The sequence below is a fragment of the Erinaceus europaeus genome, chromosome 12, assembly GCF_950295315.1.
Source record: "Erinaceus europaeus chromosome 12, mEriEur2.1, whole genome shotgun sequence".
NCBI classification, from domain to species: Eukaryota; Metazoa; Chordata; class Mammalia; order Eulipotyphla; family Erinaceidae; genus Erinaceus; species Erinaceus europaeus.
In genome coordinates this window covers 98,249,928-98,267,104 of record NC_080173.1, presented here as the reverse complement: position 1 = coordinate 98,267,104, position 17,177 = coordinate 98,249,928, and the positions used below count along the sequence as shown (strand labels likewise).

At 58.6% G+C, this 17,177-nt stretch overlaps 2 protein-coding genes across 4 annotated transcripts in view; both read right to left on the bottom strand.

Annotated features, from left to right (window-relative positions):
- Window positions 1-1,060: 1,060 nt before the first annotated feature.
- Window positions 1,061-1,983, bottom strand: TMEM89 (transmembrane protein 89). Its single transcript, XM_007533581.2, has 2 exons — window positions 1,541-1,983; window positions 1,061-1,250 (listed from the first exon to the last, which is right to left on the bottom strand). Exons 1-2 carry the CDS (start codon window positions 1,832-1,834, stop codon window positions 1,065-1,067), a joined length of 480 nt encoding a protein of 159 aa, XP_007533643.1. The 5' UTR covers window positions 1,835-1,983; the 3' UTR covers window positions 1,061-1,064.
- Window positions 1,984-4,640: 2,657 nt separating this feature from the next.
- Window positions 4,641-17,177, bottom strand: part of CELSR3 (cadherin EGF LAG seven-pass G-type receptor 3) — a 45,346-nt gene continuing 32,809 nt past the window's right edge. The window contains exons 1-21 of one of the 3 annotated variants that reach the window (XM_060204694.1): window positions 15,160-15,262; window positions 12,198-12,347; window positions 11,978-12,117; window positions 11,733-11,843; window positions 11,096-11,232; window positions 10,805-10,969; window positions 10,577-10,729; window positions 10,250-10,329; window positions 10,022-10,169; window positions 9,695-9,808; window positions 9,525-9,602; window positions 8,933-9,028; window positions 8,747-8,853; window positions 8,563-8,632; window positions 7,091-7,183; window positions 6,900-7,007; window positions 6,515-6,589; window positions 5,745-5,921; window positions 5,526-5,580; window positions 5,160-5,296; window positions 4,641-4,938 (exon numbers count right to left, since the gene is read on the bottom strand). In XM_060204694.1, coding sequence (XP_060060677.1) covers window positions 4,924-4,938; window positions 5,160-5,296; window positions 5,526-5,580; window positions 5,745-5,921; window positions 6,515-6,589; window positions 6,900-7,007; window positions 7,091-7,183; window positions 8,563-8,632; window positions 8,747-8,853; window positions 8,933-9,028; window positions 9,525-9,602; window positions 9,695-9,808; window positions 10,022-10,169; window positions 10,250-10,329; window positions 10,577-10,729; window positions 10,805-10,969; window positions 11,096-11,232; window positions 11,733-11,843; window positions 11,978-12,117; window positions 12,198-12,347; window positions 15,160-15,182 — 2,232 coding nt within the window. In that variant the 5' untranslated portion in view covers window positions 15,183-15,262 and the 3' untranslated portion in view covers window positions 4,641-4,923. Of the gene's footprint in view, window positions 4,939-5,159; window positions 5,297-5,525; window positions 5,581-5,744; window positions 5,922-6,514; window positions 6,590-6,899; window positions 7,008-7,090; window positions 7,184-8,562; window positions 8,633-8,746; window positions 8,854-8,932; window positions 9,029-9,524; window positions 9,603-9,694; window positions 9,809-10,021; window positions 10,170-10,249; window positions 10,330-10,576; window positions 10,730-10,804; window positions 10,970-11,095; window positions 11,233-11,732; window positions 11,844-11,977; window positions 12,118-12,197; window positions 12,348-15,159; window positions 15,263-17,177 lie in introns of those variants that run through there. The other 2 variants (XM_060204695.1, XM_060204696.1) reach the window with 2 other exon arrangements.

Here is a 17,177-nt window from a genome sequence, read left to right as displayed (position 1 = left end):
TCAGTCCTTTTGTGTGAAAAAGCTGACCCAGAGCAGTGAAGTCCCAGTGATGGCAAATAAAGTCAAACAAAACAGAGGACTGAAAGCCAGTCCTCAGTGTCCACTTAGCCCGGGCTGCAGTGGTACAAGGGACAAGGGATGGAGGTCAGGGCCCTGAATGGGGGTTCAGCCCCCAGCTCCTCCCAGGAGTCTTAAGACCAAGGGCCAGTCAGGTGCCAGACCATTTCTGAAATGTCACCAAGATGAAGGCAGCAGGGCTACCCGATAACCCACCCCAAAATCAGGCCTGGGAAACCCAACCGGGAGCCCTAGCTAACTCAGCCAGGCTGTCACTTCCACCAGGCAGCCCTCCCTGCATCCCTTGAGCCTTCCCTGATAGCCAAACTTTGCCCACCACACTGAGAGCCCCTGAAGAGTTTCAGAAAGGGCAGCTCTATCTTTGGGTGGGACCCTGTTGGTCAGCTTCTAATTTCTGCTTCTAAGACCCCTTCTGTTGCATGGCTGTGGTCTATTTACATAATCACTGCTTTACCTGAGACCCTCCCTGCCTGAGGACACTGGTTTAATCCCACTGGTTTGCACTCTCTTTTCGCTCCGCCCCCTCTCCTAGTAACACCCTACCACTTCCTTCTTGGGATGTATAAAAGAATATTCTCTTCTGATTAAACATATTGAATTGCCTTCCTGCTCCAGGAGTCCCAAAGTCTCTCCTGTGACACTACCCCGGCACAAGTTCCTGATCCCTCTCCCACACAGCAGCCTAGGTTGGCTCCAGTCGAGGAGTTCTCTCCAACCCAGAGAGCACATGCCTGGGAAGAAGCAGCCTCAGGCCACCCCGGCAGGGCCCTTAGGGAGAAGGGTTTGACTGGCAGGTGCAATCGTGTGCACTGGCCTAGTGCTAACCTGCGTCCCCAGCCCGGGCACTGAGGCCTCGACGTCTTGTCTTTAAAAGCGGACAGGAATCCCAGAATCCCGCGGGCCCATAGAGGACGCACACAGCTCGAGGCCGGCCCCAGGGCCCCAGCCGCAGGCAGTCCCAGCATGCAGACAGAGGCACGTGCCGGCTACCCGCTCTGGGCGGGCGTTCCCTTTATTTGAGACTGGCGCTGGGTGGCGAGATGCTGCAGGTGCCTCTCAATGTGGAGCAGGAGGGCGTCCAGCATGTGCAGGACCCCGCAGAGTAGGGCTCGGTCTGAGATGGGGCACTTCCGTTTGTGGAGCCCAGGGGTGCTGGGGACTGCTGGAGGGAGCTGAGGGTGGAGAGGCAGGAGTGAGAAGGGCGAGGTGGAGAGGAGATGCAAGGCAGCAATGGCGTCAGTCAGGATGGGGGATGGCGCTGGATGCTTGCGGGCTTGGGGGATGATGGCCTGGGGCTGGGTAGGGACGACGGGTGTTGAAGGGGGGTCTGGGAGCAAGTTCCTGGCTGGGGCTGACAGGTTCGGACAGATGTGGGGAGTGGGGGGTGGCAAGGGGCTGGGTAGGCCACTGGGGAGGGCTGGCGGAGGCGGGGGCCATGGGCGCAGGCCGGAGCGGTGCTCACCTCGGCCTTATTGGTCAGTGAGCGTCTCCGCTGCAGCGCCGCCCGGCCAAGCACCAGCATCATGGTGGTGGTGAGCGTGACCCCAGCCACGGGGTATAAGCGGCTCATCTCCACACTCATCCAGCTGCCAGGGCAGCCCAGGCTGACGGCACAGCCATCCGCAGGGTTTGGCTGGCACCCCCAGGGCTGCAGGTCCAGCCCCACCTGGTACCACAAGGGCCGGGACCAGGTGAAGGCAGGTGAAGGTAGCGCCAGCAGCGCCAGCAGGAGCAGGAAGGGCAGCGCGTGGGGCATGGCTGCCGCAAGAACTCACGGAATCCGGGTGCCCGGCAACAGGCAAACACCCTTCCTCCAAGGGGGCAGGTTCCAGCCAGGCCCACGGCCTTCTCTGAGGGGCTGGCTGCCTGACCAGAAAGCACGGGGTGGGGGCTCCTGGCCTAGAAGGATGACAGGCTTGGGACCTGGGCGTCACCCTTCCCACCAGCCCAGGGCTGAAGGATCTTCCTCCCTTCTTTCTCTTCATCCCTCACCAACAACCAACCCCAAAAACCGTAACCCCTGTGCCCCTAACGCCACTCCCCACCCACCTGTGGGAGCAGGTCCCTGTCCCCTGCGTCCTGCTTCAGTCCCACCATCAGAGCAGAGCAGAGCAGAGAGAGCAGAGCAGAGCAGAGCAGAGCGAGCAGAGCAGAGCAGAGCGAGCAGAGCAGAGCAGAGCAGAGCGAGCAGAGCAGAGCAGAGCAGAGCAGAGAGAGCAGAGCAGAGCAGAGAGAGCAGAGCAGAGCAGAGAGAGCAGAGCAGAGCAGAGAGAGCAGAGCAGAGCAGAGAGAGCAGAGCAGAGCAGAGAGAGCAGAGCAGAGCAGAGAGAGCAGAGCAGAGCAGAGCAGAGCAGAGCAGAGCGAGCAGAGCAGAGCAGAGCAGAGCAGAGCGAGCAGAGCAGAGCAGAGCAGAGCAGAGCAGAGCAGAGCAGAGCAGAGCGAGCAGAGCAGAGCAGAGCAGAGCAGAGAGAGCAGAGCAGAGCAGAGAGAGCAGAGCAGAGCAGAGCAGAGCGAGCAGAGCAGAGCGCTGGGCCCTGGCTCCCAGCAAAGTCTGAGGGGCACTAAGGCCCAGGAGGATTCTAGATGCCCCACCACCACTCGCGCTGAGCTTAGCTGAGGGGCTGCTACTGCCCGTGGGCCACAGGCCCAGGTGTTGGCATCTTGTGGCTGACAGTGACTGGCCGGCAAAGCCAGTTTGTCTAATGAGACAGACAAGTGTTTTCCCTGGCAAATCAATCACACATTCTGACTTAAAGAAAAGAAAAACCGGATTTATACATATGCGAGTGAAAGAAACCAGACTCCAGTACACGCGGTGCTGGGGATGGAACCAGGCACCTCAGCACCAGAGTCCACGGCTCTACCGGTTGAACCACCACTCCAGTCAGTTGCTGGACTGGTTTTTATTCTTTGTACTTTAGAGGGAGAGACGCAGAGAGAAGCAAAAGCTCAGCACGGCAACACCATCCGTCGAGCTCTCCCCACTGCTCTCCAGGTGTCCCCACCCCCAGGATGCACACAAGGTCCCGGCAGGCATGTCTTCCCCTCTGTCTTTCTCTCTCTGCATCTCTCTCAAAAATAAATAAAATACTTAAAAAAAAATAAAAATATTTTCTTTCTGGAGGTCAGGTGGTGGCACACTGGGTAGAACACACCTGCTACAATGTGCAAGGACCCAGGTTCAAGCCCCTGGTCCCCGCCTAACGGGAAACTTCATGAGCCGTGAAGCAGTGCCACAGGTGTGCGTCTCTCTCCCTAGCTCCTCCTCCTCTCAATTTCTCTGTCTCTATCAAATCAATCAATTAGTTCGTTTCTTTTTAAAGGAGACTTATTTTTTATTATCTTTACTTTATTTATTGGATAGAGACAGGCAGAAATCTAGAGGGAAGGGGGTGATAGAGAAGAGACAGAGAGACACCTGCAGCCCTGCTTCACCACTCGCAAAGCTTTCCCCCTGCAGGTGGGAAATGAGGGCTAGAACCCGGGTCCTTGTGCATTGTAACATGTGCAATCAACCTGGTGTGTCACCACCCGGCCCCAATAAGTTCATTTCTAATAAAAAACATTCTAAAAATAAAATGCTTTCTTTCTTTTTAAAGATTTTTATTTATTAATGAGAAAGATAGCAGGAGAGAAAGAACCAGACATCACTCTGGTACATGTGCTGCTGGGGATCAAACTCGGGACCTCATGCTTGAGAGTCCAGTACTTTATCTACTGCACCACCTCCCAGACCACGCTTTCTTTCTCTCCTGAGAGGGAGGACAGGCTCGATGCAGCACCTGTCTGCCTCAGTGGGTGGTGTATGGCACAGGTGTTGGCTCTGACCCTCCAGGGGTTGCCCAGAGAAGCAGCTCTGATCCCACCTGTTCACAAACTGAGGACACAGTTGTTCAGGGCTGGGGAGAAGTATGAACCTGATGACCCCACCCTGGGCCAAGCTGGAGGTTGTTCCCCCCGCTGTGATGTCCCCACCCCTTGATCTTGACTTCTCCAAGTCTCCACCCAACCACCACTACTACATCCTGTTCCTATTGTTATTAATTGCCACCAGGGTTCCCACGGGGCTTCAGTGCTGGCCCTATGAAGCCACGGCTCCCGGTGGGCATTTTTTCCTTGTTCTTTCTTTCTATTTTTATTATCTGCTAAAACAGAGAAATTGAGAGAGGTGAGGGGCCAGAGTGGGAGAGAGATAGATACCTGCAAACCTGCTTCACTGATTGTGAAGTTTCCCCTGCAGGTGGGGGGAGAGCTTGAACCCAGGCCCTTGCACATGGTAATGTGTGTGCTTGACAGGTGCTCCACTGCCCAGCCCCCCTCCTTTGCTCCTAGATCCCTGCTCAGCTCTGGCTTTATGGTGGTGCTGGGAATTGAACCTGGGACTTCAAGCCTCAGGCATGACAGTGTTTTGAAAAAACATTATGCTACCTTCCTAGCCCCGCCCCACCCCCAACCCAACTTCTGACTCCAGTCCCCACCTGGGGACATAAGGGTCAGAAACCAGGGCTGTGGATGACCCCACCCTCGCCCAGCCCAAGCCAAGCCACAGCAAAGCCCAGCACTGGAAAACAAAAATCTTTATTCCTGAAGACGTTAACAGCAATCATCCTCTCCCAAGCCGGCCAGTGGCAGTCTGACTCCAACAGCCCACCCTAGGCCTTGAGCACCAGACCTGGAGTCCCAGGTCCTTCATCCCTGAGTTGTAAGGTGTGTGTGTGTGTGTGTGTGTGTGTGTGTGTGTGTGTCCCCATGGTGACAGCTGGAGACAGCCCAGGGGCAGGGGTTCTCATAGGTGCCCTGCTGCACCCTCCGGAGGTGGGCAGTTCCAGCAGCGTGGCGGCACGGTCAGAGTTTGGTAACCTGAGCAGACAGAGGAGGGGAGCCCCATGTCATCTCTATGGGACACAGCCCCCTCCTCCCCCCGCCCCTGCAGGAACAGCTACATCTGAAGGCAGGAAGGGTCAGTGGGGTCCCTGGGGGCGGGGGTGGGTAGGGCCAGTCAGGCAGGGTGGACTTCCAGGAGTGGGAGGCAGGGTGGAGACAAGAAGCCAAGAGCTCAGAGCAAGAGCAGTCAGGCTCACCAGAACCGGGCTGGCAGGGCTGGTCCTCGGGTGCTGCAGCGCAAAGACCACGGCGTCGTGGACGGTGGGGAAGAGGTGTCGCTTAGTGATGGAGGCGTCGAAGAAGTGTCCGGCCTCAAGCTGGGCCACCACAGGGGCTGGGAGCAGAGCAGGTCTTTTCTGCCACCAGGAACCCCAATCCCTGGGCATGTCCCTTCCACCCTCTTGCCCCGTGTCCATACCACCCACCCTCCTGCCCTCCCACTCCCACTCCCACCTCCAGCTTTGGAGACTTTGTCTGTGCCGCCTGGCAGATTCCTTGGCTGGAAGAGCCCCTCCCGCACCCGTGCCGGCCCCTCCTGCCCCTCTGCCCCCACTACTACGCACTGTGGCAGGCAGCCAGGTACACCTCCACCTCAATCTCCCGGAAGTCTCGGAAAATCTGCGGCAGAAACGAGGTGCCGGTGGGGGTGGGACTCGGGCCGGCTGGGGGGCGGAGTGTGGAGGGTTTTGGGGGTGGGAGGCTCAAAGACCTTGGAGCCTGTGGTGGGGCCGGAGGGGGGCTGGTGCTCCCCACCCCTTCACGGGGCTGTCCCAGACGCTTACGTTCTTCAGGCATTTGAGGCACACCGTGTCCACGAAGGAGAGGGTGGCCATGTCCAGGACGAGGCTGTGGAAGTCTGGCTGCAGCAGGCCCAGGGCTCTCAGCGTGGACGCGTTTGGCTCCCTGGCATTTTCACCGCCGGCTGCTGCGTTCCCGAGCTCCTTCCCTGTGTTCATCTCCTGGGGAACCAGACATACTGCAGGGGCCCACACAGGGGTCAGCCACGAGGACACGCAGGTGAACACACACATGCATGGGGAGGGCAGGGGGCATGGGTATAGGTAGCCTCCTGTACGGAAAGACAGAGGGACCCAGACTCGGAGCACACCAGACATACGCACGCCACTCTGCTGTGCACTGGGCCCAGCCTTCACAGGGGCACCTGAAGGGGCGGGGGGGACCCTGGGAGCCAGCACCCCGTTCTCAACCGTCAGGGTGGAGTGGGCAGGGGTCCAGGGACAGAAGAGACAGCACACAGCCACCTCAGCATCCCACCCGTCTAAGCGTGGTGCCCCTGTTGGATCCCAGGTTGTTTTCTCCACACCAATCCCTCCCCCCTCCATGAGAGCACGGTCTTGTGGGATCTGCAAATCCAGGTCTCAGGATACAGGCCAGAGCCACAGGCGAAATTCCGTGGCATATCCCTAGACCAGTTTCTCCAGCCACCAGCATAACCTTGAGCCCACACCTGGTAGGCCCTGGCCTTCTTCCTGGGACATATGTAGGCACCAGCATGCCTGCAGCTCCCGCTGGCCTCTGCTTCCAGCCTCACCTTGGGAACATCCACATTGTCGCTCTCGCTGGTGCTGACACTGACAGAAACAGAAGTGACCTTGGCCGCAGCACCCTAGGACAAGGAAGGGGGTGGTGACGAGTCATCCTGGCGGTCATGTGCCAGCTCTGCTGGCAGGCTGTTCCCCTGATTTTGGGGGGTGAGTCAGCAATCAGGGCACAGGGCCTGGGGGAGGCAGACTGAAGGTAGTGGGGTCAGGACCAGCTCTGCATCAGGAGCCGGGAGAGAGACAAAGTGCCGGGAGGAGAGAGCATTCCTCGCCAGGGGGCAAAGCGGGACTTCTGGGGATCGCAGCAATGCTGGAGAAAGGCCGGCCGGGCCAGCAGGACGGGGGGGGGGGGGGGGGGAACTGGGGGGGGCCTGCCTGCTCCTGAAGCTGCTTCTCCTCCTTCTGCAGCCGCTTCAGCTTCAGCTCCTGCTTCTTGAGCAGCTTCTTCTTCTGGGAGAGGAGGCTGTCTACGTCCACACCACACTAGTGGCGAGAGAGCCAGAGAAAGGGGGGTGGACACTCCGTGGAGGCCAGGGGCCCTGCCTGCTCCCAGGGCCCCACCTCACCTTCTGCCTCAGGGTGTCACTGTAGAGCTCGGCATTGGCAAAGTACACGGTGGCCGAGGAGCGGAAGACCTTCACCCCGGGGACCTCCTTGGCCTGGGACAGACAAGGTTGGTGGCAGCTGCGGCCCCCTCCCGACCCCGTGCCGCGGTGTGTGCCCCGCCCCGCCCCGCCCTCTGCTCCCCTGCCAACCTGGGCCGAGTCTGTGGCCCCTGCCCTCTCAGAAGCTGGGGACACAGCCTGGTAGCGTCACCCTGGCGACTTGTCCTGTCCACTTACTTCAGCTCAGGCCAGGGACCAGCCAACCAGGGCTTCCTCCAGGGCTCCCTGCACCTCTTCCCTCCCACCTGCCACCACGCAGGCCAGGTTCCTGAGGCTCTCAGCCCCCCTTCGGGGTCTCCAGCCCTGCCCTGTGGTGTGTCCTGCATGCAGACAGATCCTCCCAAGCTGCCTCCCAATGGGTCTTCTCCAGCTGCTGCCCCTTCCCCCTGCTAGCACCTGGGCCAACACAAACGTGCCCCATTCCCACCCCCCTTTCACTAGCTGGGCTGCTCCCCACGGGCTTCCCTTTCACTCTGCCTCATCTACCATCTCAGCTCTCAAAGCGTCCCATCAAGGAGAATCACACTGTATTAGTCCCAAGTCCCCACCTGTGGTCCTAGCACTTGATATGTATCTTCTCTGGAAAAACCTATGTGCTGGAACCCCAAGATCCTGCTTCTCCGCCACTCCTGACCCCGGGCTGCCCTGCAGGAGAAGGTCTGGCCTGCTGGTTGCATGACAAGACCCCTCCCTGGGCTTCCATTTCTGTCCATCCTGCCCGTCTTTCCTAGCCCTTCATATACCTAAAACTTAATTTTACTTACTTATTTATTTTTATTATCTTTATTTATTTATTGGATAGAGACTGTCAGAAATTGAGTGGAAGGGAGAGACAGAGAGGGGGAGAGACAGAGAGACACCTGCAGCGCTGCTTCACCACTTGCAAAGCAGCTGTCCCCCTGCAGGTGGGGACCGGGGGCTCGAACCTGGGTCCTTGCGCATTGCAACATGTGCGCCCAACCAGGTGCGCCACCGCCTGGCCCCGATTTTACTTACTTATTTGTTGGATAGAGACAGAGAAATTGAGAGGGGAAGAGAAGATAGAGAGGGAGAGAGACAGAGAGACACCTGCAGCCCCGCTTCACAACTCGTGAAGCTTTTCCCCTAAAGGTGAGGACTGGGGGATTGAACTCCGGTCCTTGAGCATGGTAATGTGAGTGCTTAACTGGGTATGCCACTGCCTGCCACCTGCCACCCCACCCTTCCTTCATACACTCTGGTGGGACTCACAGACCCAGGTCCTCCCTTGAAATTCCAAGGACCAAACTGGCCTCATCCCCAGTGTCTCTGTCAGGTAAGGAAGCGGCTGACAGGGCCACGCCACCACGCCTCCCACCTGCCACGTCTCCGGCCCGTGCAGCCTCAGCGCTCACCTCTGAGTACTCCTCCACGTCTCTGTAAATGTCCGTGTCTGGCACCTGCCCCAGGACTGAGTAATGAGGCCTGTGAAGGACAGAAAGTGTGTGATGAGGGGGCACCACTGAGCCTGGGGCTGCCCCAAGCTGTGAGAAATCTGGGGTACTGGCTCACCAGGAACCCCAAAAAGGTGTGACTCACAGTTGCGTGCGGACCACCACAAGCATCAGGGAGAAGGCCAAGGCAGCAGCCAGGCCAAGGTCTAGGTTCAACAAGATGGTGGCCACAAAGGTCACTAGCCAGATGGCCTAAAAACAGGGGGGTGGAGGTCAGTGGGGTCTTGAGGGGCTGCGGGACTATGGGGCCTCGGGCTCCCAGGCCTCTCACCAGATCCATCCGATTGGCCTTCCAGAGGAAGCAGATGTCAGTGAACTGCTTCATCATCCCCTTCAGGTTCACGATGATCACAGCTGCCAGGACTGCCTGCAGGGCGTGGGGGTGGGAGAGGAGTGTCACCAGTGCTGGTAACCTTGCCCACCCAGGGAAGAGGGTCCCCAAGTACCTGGGCATAACCATCTACCCCCCGAACTGAACAACCTGGATTTGACCCTTGAACTCCAAATCTCACCCAAGATCTAAGGCTTGAAAAACAAGAGCATGGGGGGCTGGGTGGTGGCGCACCTGGTTGAGCGCACGTTTCAATGCTCAAGGACCCAGGTTCGAGCCCTCAGTCCCCACCTGCAGGGGGAAAGCTTTGCAAGTGGTGAAGCAGGGCTGCAGGTGTCTCTCTGTCTCCCTCTCCATCTCCCCCTTCCTCTCGACTTCTGGCTGTCTCTACCCAATAAGTAAATAAAGATTTAAAAAAAAAGAAAAACAGAGCATGATTTTGTAACCCCTGTCCCTTGCCTGGCCCCTGACTGATCCAATGTCCTGACTTGGACAAGGCCCCGAAGTCTGGCTGGGTGGGGGTGAGGCTCACCTTTGGCAGGTGTTGGAAAAGTTGCCCCAGCTTGAGGATGATGACGAGGATGACGAGGGAGGAGACAGCTCCGGCCACCTGGGGGTGAGGTGAGCAGGAGGGGAGAGTGAAGGGGGTGGACAAGCAGAGGGCACTCGCAGACGCCCGCTCTGGCCGAGCTGGAAGCCCACCTGCGTGTTGCCACCCGTGCTCTCCTGCACCAGACTCCGAGACATGGAGCAGCTGATGGGGAAACACTGGAAGAAGCCGCCGACGAAGTTGCTGAGGCCAAGAGCCACCAGTTCCTGGAGGAGAGGGGGCAGGTGTGAGGTGACCTCCGCGGCCACTCCTGGTGACCACTCGGCTACTGTGCTCCGGCACCCTGCCCCCACCCCCCAGGACCTGGCTGCCACCCCACCTGGCTCTAGCAACCTGCTAGCTACTTCCCTGTGCCCCCCACAACCCACCCCCCGGTGCCTGGGGTCTCTGCACGCTGTGCCCCACACCCCTCCCCAGACCTGGTTGCTGTCCACCCGGTAGCCGTGCTTCAGGGCGAAGATCTTCCCCAGCGAGATGGCGATGGCGAAGCCAACCACGGCGATGGCAAAGGCGTTCCCCACAAGCTCTGTGAACTGCTGGGGCTTGGGGGCCACTGGGGGCACCAGCCTGTGAGAGGGGTCCGTGAGGGCTGAGGAGGCCCTGCCCATGATGCCCAGCCCAGCCTGCCCTGCCGGGCTGCAGCTCACCCTGCGGGGATGCTGCCCACGACATCCACCTTGAACTGCTTCAGATTCGCGCCGTAGGAGATGCCTGTGGCTGCGATGAGCTGAGGGGAGAAGACAGAGTCGGGGGAGGAGCTGGGAGAGGCCCCGGGAGGGCAGAGATGGACCTCAGCAGCAGCGGAGCGGAGGAGATACCGTCAGGAGGGTGGGACAGGAACACCGGGGAAGGAGAGAGAGGTGCTTCCGACTGGGGGGGTCTCTGCTCTCAGCGCCTCCCACCCCCAGGGCCCACGGGGCAGCAGCTGTCCCCACTTGCCCTTCCGCCCTGCCGGCCGCGCCCAGAGTCCCAACCGTGAGCAGCTCCCCGGGGATGGGGATGGGTAGCTGCCGCTGCAGCTTGTCATTCAGCAGCTTCATCAGCACCAGCACGACAGCTGCCACAGCCGCGGTGACCACCGTGCCAACGTTGGCATTGGGCAGGCTCCAGCAGACCTCCAGCACTGTCTGAGGGCAGGTGGGGGTCACAGCCGGCACTCAGGGACACGGGGCACAGCCTCCCCCCCCCGCCCCATCACTCACATAGATGAGGGACAGTGGACCAGAGCGGCTGCTCAGAGTGAGCCCGAACACATACTTGAGCTGTGAGACCAAGACCTGCACGGACGCAGCCGTAGTATAGCCTCGAACCAGAGGCTCTGACAGGTAGGTGACGATGAAGCCGAAGTGGACCAGGCCCAGCGCTACCTGTGGGGTGGCCAGAAGCAGTGAGGGAAGGCTGGGGTCCTCCGAGTGCTCAGAGAAGAGCCCAGGGCAGGTGAGGGCGAGTGACCACAGAAGAGGAGGCCCGGAAGTGCGCTTGGGGCTGCAGACCTGGAAAAGGCCCACCAGGACACTGAGTGTGGAGGCCAGCTGCACCCGCTGCTTCATGACGGTGTCCGTGGAGTTCCCATTAAGAACGAGGGATTCGGTCACACTGCCCACCATCACGGACATGACAGCAAAGGTTCCTGCATGGACAGGGCAGGGCAGGGCAGGTCTGAAGGGGAGACTGCTCCGCCCCAGACCGGGTCTCAGGGGTGAGGCCAGGAGTCGTCCTCAGAATGCTGTGCAGACAGAAGCATTGCTGGCTGGCCGGGCAGAGCTTCTGCAGGGGGGAGGGCCCTACAGCACCTGCCCTGGCACACCTGTGGCCCTTGGCTCAGGACCAGCCCTACAGGTGAGGGGTGGTCACTCAGTCGACCTCTGGCTAGTTCGTCTGCCTCTTCGAGCTCTGGATTCCCCACCCCCAAAGCGCCACGCCCACCTTCATCCTCCTGAAGCCAGAACCTCGAGGAACCCTGCATCTATGGCCCCAGGACAGAGGTGACCCTGGGGCCAGATTCCCTGCAGGCCCAGCACCCACACCACCCTCTCCCCAGGTTCCTTTGCCCTACTTAGTCTCCCCTCACCCTGTCCTACGAGGGGGATGCAGAACTCCTTCTGCAAGGCAGGGCCTGGCTCCACTCACCCACAGAGATGTGCCTGGAAGTGCCAAACAGGAAGTAGATAAAGACAGGGTAGAAGGAGCTGTAGAGACCATACACGGCAGGCAGTCCGGCTAGGAGGGCGTAGGCCAGACCTGGAGGTGAAGCAGTCGTGCGGCGCTAGAGGCCAGGCCCTCCCGAGGATGAGGGGCCCCGGGCCTGGTTCAGGGGCACGGCTTCAGGTGTGGGGATGGTACTGCGGCAGCACCCTGGGCTAGAGGTGGCTCACCCTGCGGCAGCTGCATGATAGCGACGCTCAGGCCGGACAGCAGGTCTCCGAGCAGCCAGTCACGCACGGGGTAGCGGGGCAGCCAGGCCAACACCGGGAGGAAGTGCAGCACGAGGGCTCGGGCACGGGCGCCGGAGCATCTGGGACACGGGGGCAGGCGTGAGGGACGGAGGCTACTCAGGTTCTGCCAGGGCCCCTGGCTCTCCGCCCTCAGCCTTACCGGAACCAGGTTCGCCACTGGAGAGTCCTGGTTGCGGAGCCCCAGTGCCCCAGCTCCTCCAGCTGCTCCTGGTCCAGCAGAGGCCGCTCCACGTGGTAGTCTCGCCTCCTCAATTCCATCGTCAGCAGCGCCTGGGTGTCCCCTGGACTGCTGGGAACACAGAGATGCAGTGAAGGTGCCACTGCCTTGACCTCCAGTCACCCCAGAGTCTCCTTTTTCTTTTTTAGTCTTTGTTTGTTTATTGGATTGAGACAGTCAGAAATCAAGAGGAAGGGGGAGATAGAGAGGAAGAGAGACAGAGAGACACCTGCAGCCCTGCTTCACCGCTCGCAAAGCTTTCCCCCTGCAGGTGGGGACTGGGGTTCCGAACCTGGGTCCTTGTGCACTGTAACATGTGCACTAAATCAGATGCATGACCTGGCCCCTCCTTTTCTTTTTTCTTTTCTTTCTTCCTTCCTTTCTTTTTCTTTCTTTTTTACCAGAGCACTGCTCAGCTCTGGCTTATGGTGATGTGGGGGATTGAACCTGGGACTTTGAAGCCTCAGGCATGAAAGCCTCTTTGCAGAACCATCATGCTAGCTACTCCCTCTTGTTTTTCTTTAATATTTATTTGTTGGATAGAGACAGAGAGAAATCGAGAGGAAAGGGGGAGATAGAGAGGGAGAGAGACAGAGAGACACCTTCAGCACTGCTTCGTCAATTGTGAAGCTTTCTCCCTGCAGGTGGGGACCAGGGGTTTGAACCTGGGTCCCTGTGCACTTAACCAGGTGCACCTCTGCCTGGCCCCTTCTTTTTCTTTTTATTGTTGTAGTTATTATTGTTCTTATTATTGACGTCAGAGAGAAATGGAGAGAGGAAGTGAAGACAGAAAGGGACAGCAACTCCCCTGCAGGTGGGGAGCCACCATGCTGATCCTTGCGCTTCACGCCACCTGCACTTAACCCGCTGCACTACCGCCTGACTCCCCTTTTTTTTTTTTAACCATAGTACTGCTCAGCTCTGTCTGATGCGAGTGCCAGGATTAACTCTAGGGCATCCCATGCCTTGGGGCTGAATGTCTGTTGAAACACTGTACCATCTCCCTGACCAGAATTTTCTTTCTTCCTTCCTTTCCCCTCTCTTTTTGACGGGACAGAGAAATGAGAGGAGGATGAGAGAGAAGACACCTTCAGCACTACTTCAGAGCTCATGAAGGTTCCCCCTTGCAGGTGGGGCCAGGGGCTTGGACCCAGGTCCCTAAACATGACCATTTGTGCACTCAGGCAGGCATACCTATACTGGCGCCCCCACCTAAATTTTCTTGGTAGGCCCAGCCCCCAGCTATCTTCAACAGGCCCCACACCCAGGCAAGGGCAGTGTCTGAACTTTGACTGGTGGAAGAGTCTGGCTGGGCCAAAGTCCCCCACTAAGAGACAGCAGGATGAGCAAAAGTCACATTTTCGGTTCAGATGTGGCAGCCCAGTCCTGAGCACTCTGCCTGTCCAAGTCTCAGGGTGACTGCCCCTCTCAGTCCCCATCCTCAGGGCCTTGCTCGCCACAAGCAAGCCCCAGCTCATCTTGGAGTCCTTCTCTAATTGTCACATGAGCAGGGCTAGAGATCTGAGAAAACACACAAGCATGGAACCCAGCAAAGCGGAGATCCACTTCTTCAGGCGAGGCACTGTGGCTCTAGGGTCTGGGTTACAGAAAAGCTCAGATCTAATCCAAGAGACCAGGCAGTGTTGCACCCAGTAGAACATATGTCACCATGTGCAAGGACCCAGGTTTAAGCCCCCGGTTCCCACCTGCAGTGGTAAAGCAATGCTCTCTCTCTCCTTCTCTCTTTTTGATACTGGTAGAAATTAAGAGGGTAGGGGAGATAGAGAGGAAAAGAGACAGACAGACACCTGCAGCCCTGCTTCATTCACCACTTGCAAAGCTTTCCTCCTACAGGTGGAGACCGGGGGCTCAAATCCGGGTCCTTGCACATTGTAACGTGTGTGCTCAACCAGATGCGCCACCACCCGCCCCCTTCTCTCCCTCTTCCCTGTCAATTTTTGTCTCTATGCTAATAAGTACATAAAACATGAACAATAATAATCTGGGAGCGCTCTCTCCTGGGGAGAAAGTGGCTTCCCTCTCTCCTAAAGGAGAGACTCCCAGCTGGGAGGATTCCACCAGATGGGTGATGGGGAAGGGAGGAGGTCCTCCTTGGAAGGAAGCTATCCTGGAAACAGACCTCTCTTAGGAATGGAAGAGCTCAGAGATGGAACTCGTGTACCTGGAGTGGGGTGGTGGTGGTGGTGGTGACTTTCACCAGCTGAGAAATGTTCCAGCTGCCAGAAAAGTCCTGGTCTGTGACAAACTGGAGGGTCCTCCCACCCAAGGGACGCTCCGGCTTGGGGGAGGCTCCCCCCATGGAAGAGCAGGAAACTGTCCCAGGGATTCCCCTGGGGTGGGGTAGGGCTCTGGGACCTGGGGAAGCACTCCTGGCGGGAGCTCACCTGGGCAGGCCCTGCAGCCTGGAGGTCCCGGCTGGAGCTGGAGAAGGGCGTGCCTGGGTGCCAGCAGGTGCTCAGAGGCACCGGGCATCGCCGGCCCAGGACCTGGCAGGGCCCTCGCCCCTCCTCCGTGAGTCACCCAGACTTTCTTAAAGGCTCCCAGGCCCCCAACAAAGGACCGCGCGGGGGTGGGACTGATCACAGGCCCCGCCCCTAGGAGGGTAAGGGGCGGGGCCTATCACAGGCCCCTCCCCCTGGGAGGGCACGGGGCGGGGCCGGCCGGGCAGCAGGCAGGGTGAGCTCCGGGCTGAGCCATGCGCTCTCTGGCGGCCTGGCCCCGCTGACCCCGTGACTCCCGACCCCGAGGCCGCGCCGCTCCCGCACCGCCCCCGCAGAGCGTCGCAAAGCGGTAATCCCGGGCGCCCGCCCCCGCGCTGCCGGCACTTCTGGCGCTGGCCTGAGCCGGGCGCCCCTCCACTCACCCCGATGCCTCCGACAAGCCCATGGTCCGCGGGGTCGGCCCGGGGCGGGCGTTCCCATGCTTAGGCTCCCGGGCCGCTAGGGACCGGAGGGCGGGGCTGCGGTGGAGGCGGGGCCTGCGACGCCCTTGAAGGGGCCAATCGCCACACTTGAAGGGGAGGCCCGCACCAATCAGCGCTCTCGGGCGGGGCCTAAATGCGGATTCCTGGGGGGGGGGCCAACCCGCGGAGGAGAGAATTTAACTCCTTCTTCCCCAATGAGCCCGCGCGCCCTCTCCCGCGTGACTCCCTGCTAGTCTAGACAGGACTGGGGCCTACGACCCGCCCTGGGCTGTCCCAGGCTCCTGAACGGGACGAGGCCGATGCCTTGGCTTCGCCTCTTGCAAAGTTCCCTGCCGGCTGGGGAGGAGAACCCCCGGGTGGACAGGCCCCTGGGTCCTGGCTGGCAAGCCGATGTTTGGCTCTCAGTGGGCTGTGGGTTCCCACGAGCCTCGTGGCGCTACCCCCAGGCATTCCCTGAGACCAGCATGTCTTGGATACCGAAGGTCTACGCGACCTTCATCCTTGAGTTCTGAATACCCAAGCCCGACATGGAGGCTCGCCTCCTTGGCACTAGCACACCCAGGGCGAGGCGCCAAAGGGTTCTGCCTGAGCCTTTCTTTGCCAGTTCTAAATCAGACGCTGGTGAGAGTCGGTGCTGCCAGTGGGCTGAGGAGCCAGCTGGAGGCAGACTCCGGAAGGCTTAGCAAGTCATTATGCTGCAACCTTGACAAAGCGACTTCCCTCTTTTTCGTCCCTTATGGAAGCAAGGACAGTTAGTTATTTGTTTAAACCCCATCCCCCTTTTAAAACACTGCTCAAGGTTAACATCCTTGTCATTGGACTTGCCTTTGTACTTGTGTGAAAGCATATATTTAACTAAGTAAGTAGCCACCACACTGCTGGTTGGCTGCGGCAGGATAGAGCTCAAACTCTGTCTTGGCAAGGAGTGTTTTTTTGTTTGTTTTTTTGCCTCCAGGGTTATCACTGGGACTCAGTGCCTGCACTACAAATTCACTGCTCCTGGAGGCTGTTTTCCCCATTTTGCTGTTGTTGTTGCCATTGCTGTTGTTGGATAGGACAGAGAGAAATTAAGAGAGGAGGGGAAAAATAGAGGGGGAAAGAAAGAAAGACACCTGCAGATGTGCTTCACCGCTTGTGAAACCACCCCCCTCTGCAGATAGGGAGCCAGGGGCTTGAACCAGGATCCTCACCGGTCATTGCACTTTGTGCCATGTGTGAAGGAGTGGCTTTGTGTGCTCTCCATATATACTCTGCTCCCCCTGAGACCAGGGCTCAACATCTTTCCCTGGACTGATGCCTCCAGTGCTGGTGGCCACCGTGACCTCTCCTGGAAAGGCAGAGAGTTCTCAGCTACCACCAGGGCCCAGGGACCCAGGAAGTTCCAGTGACTCCTGTCTCTCTGCTGGTCCTCTAGGTGTTTTCTTTGGTGTCACCTCTCATTTAAGACCAAGCCCTTAGGGATTTGGGTTTGTGACCAAATACCTTGGTGCGTTACTTCCAACACTTGTGATTATATTTCAATCCCCAAGCACAAAGTAAGAGGTTAGAATTTAGAGGAAAAGGAAAAGGAGCTTGGTCCAGATAGCCCATTCAGACCAAAAACTACATGTGAGGGGTGTGCTCAGATTTTTTTTTTTTGGGGGGGGGTTGTTCCCAGGGCTCTGAGCCAACTCTTTCAGATGGAAAGAAAGAAGAAAAGACACCACAGTGCTGACACTTCCTCTGCACAGTGGGGGCTGAACTCAAACCTGGGTCGTGCCTGGCAAAGCAGGTACACTATCCACGTGAAAGCTTCTGCCAGGCCTGGAGTCCTCAGATTCATCCCAAGAGGACCCCAGCCTGAGTCACCCACTGCCACCCTCTTCTTCTTCTTCTTTTCTTTTCTTTTCCTTCTTTCTTTTTTTTCTTGAAAATAATGTTGTTGTTGTTCAGAAGGATGAATATGGGATGATCTCACT

What these genes read in the sequence shown, in the direction of transcription:
- TMEM89 (XM_007533581.2), bottom strand. Translation starts at nt 1,834, where the DNA reads ATGCCCCACGCGCTGCCCTTCCTGCTCCTGCTGGCGCTGCTGGCGCTA. An exon ending in CACTGACCAATAAGGCCGAG is followed by an intron (nt 1,251 to 1,540) that starts GTGAGCACCGCT and finishes CTCCACCCTCAG; the next exon opens with CTCCCTCCAGCAGTCCCCAG.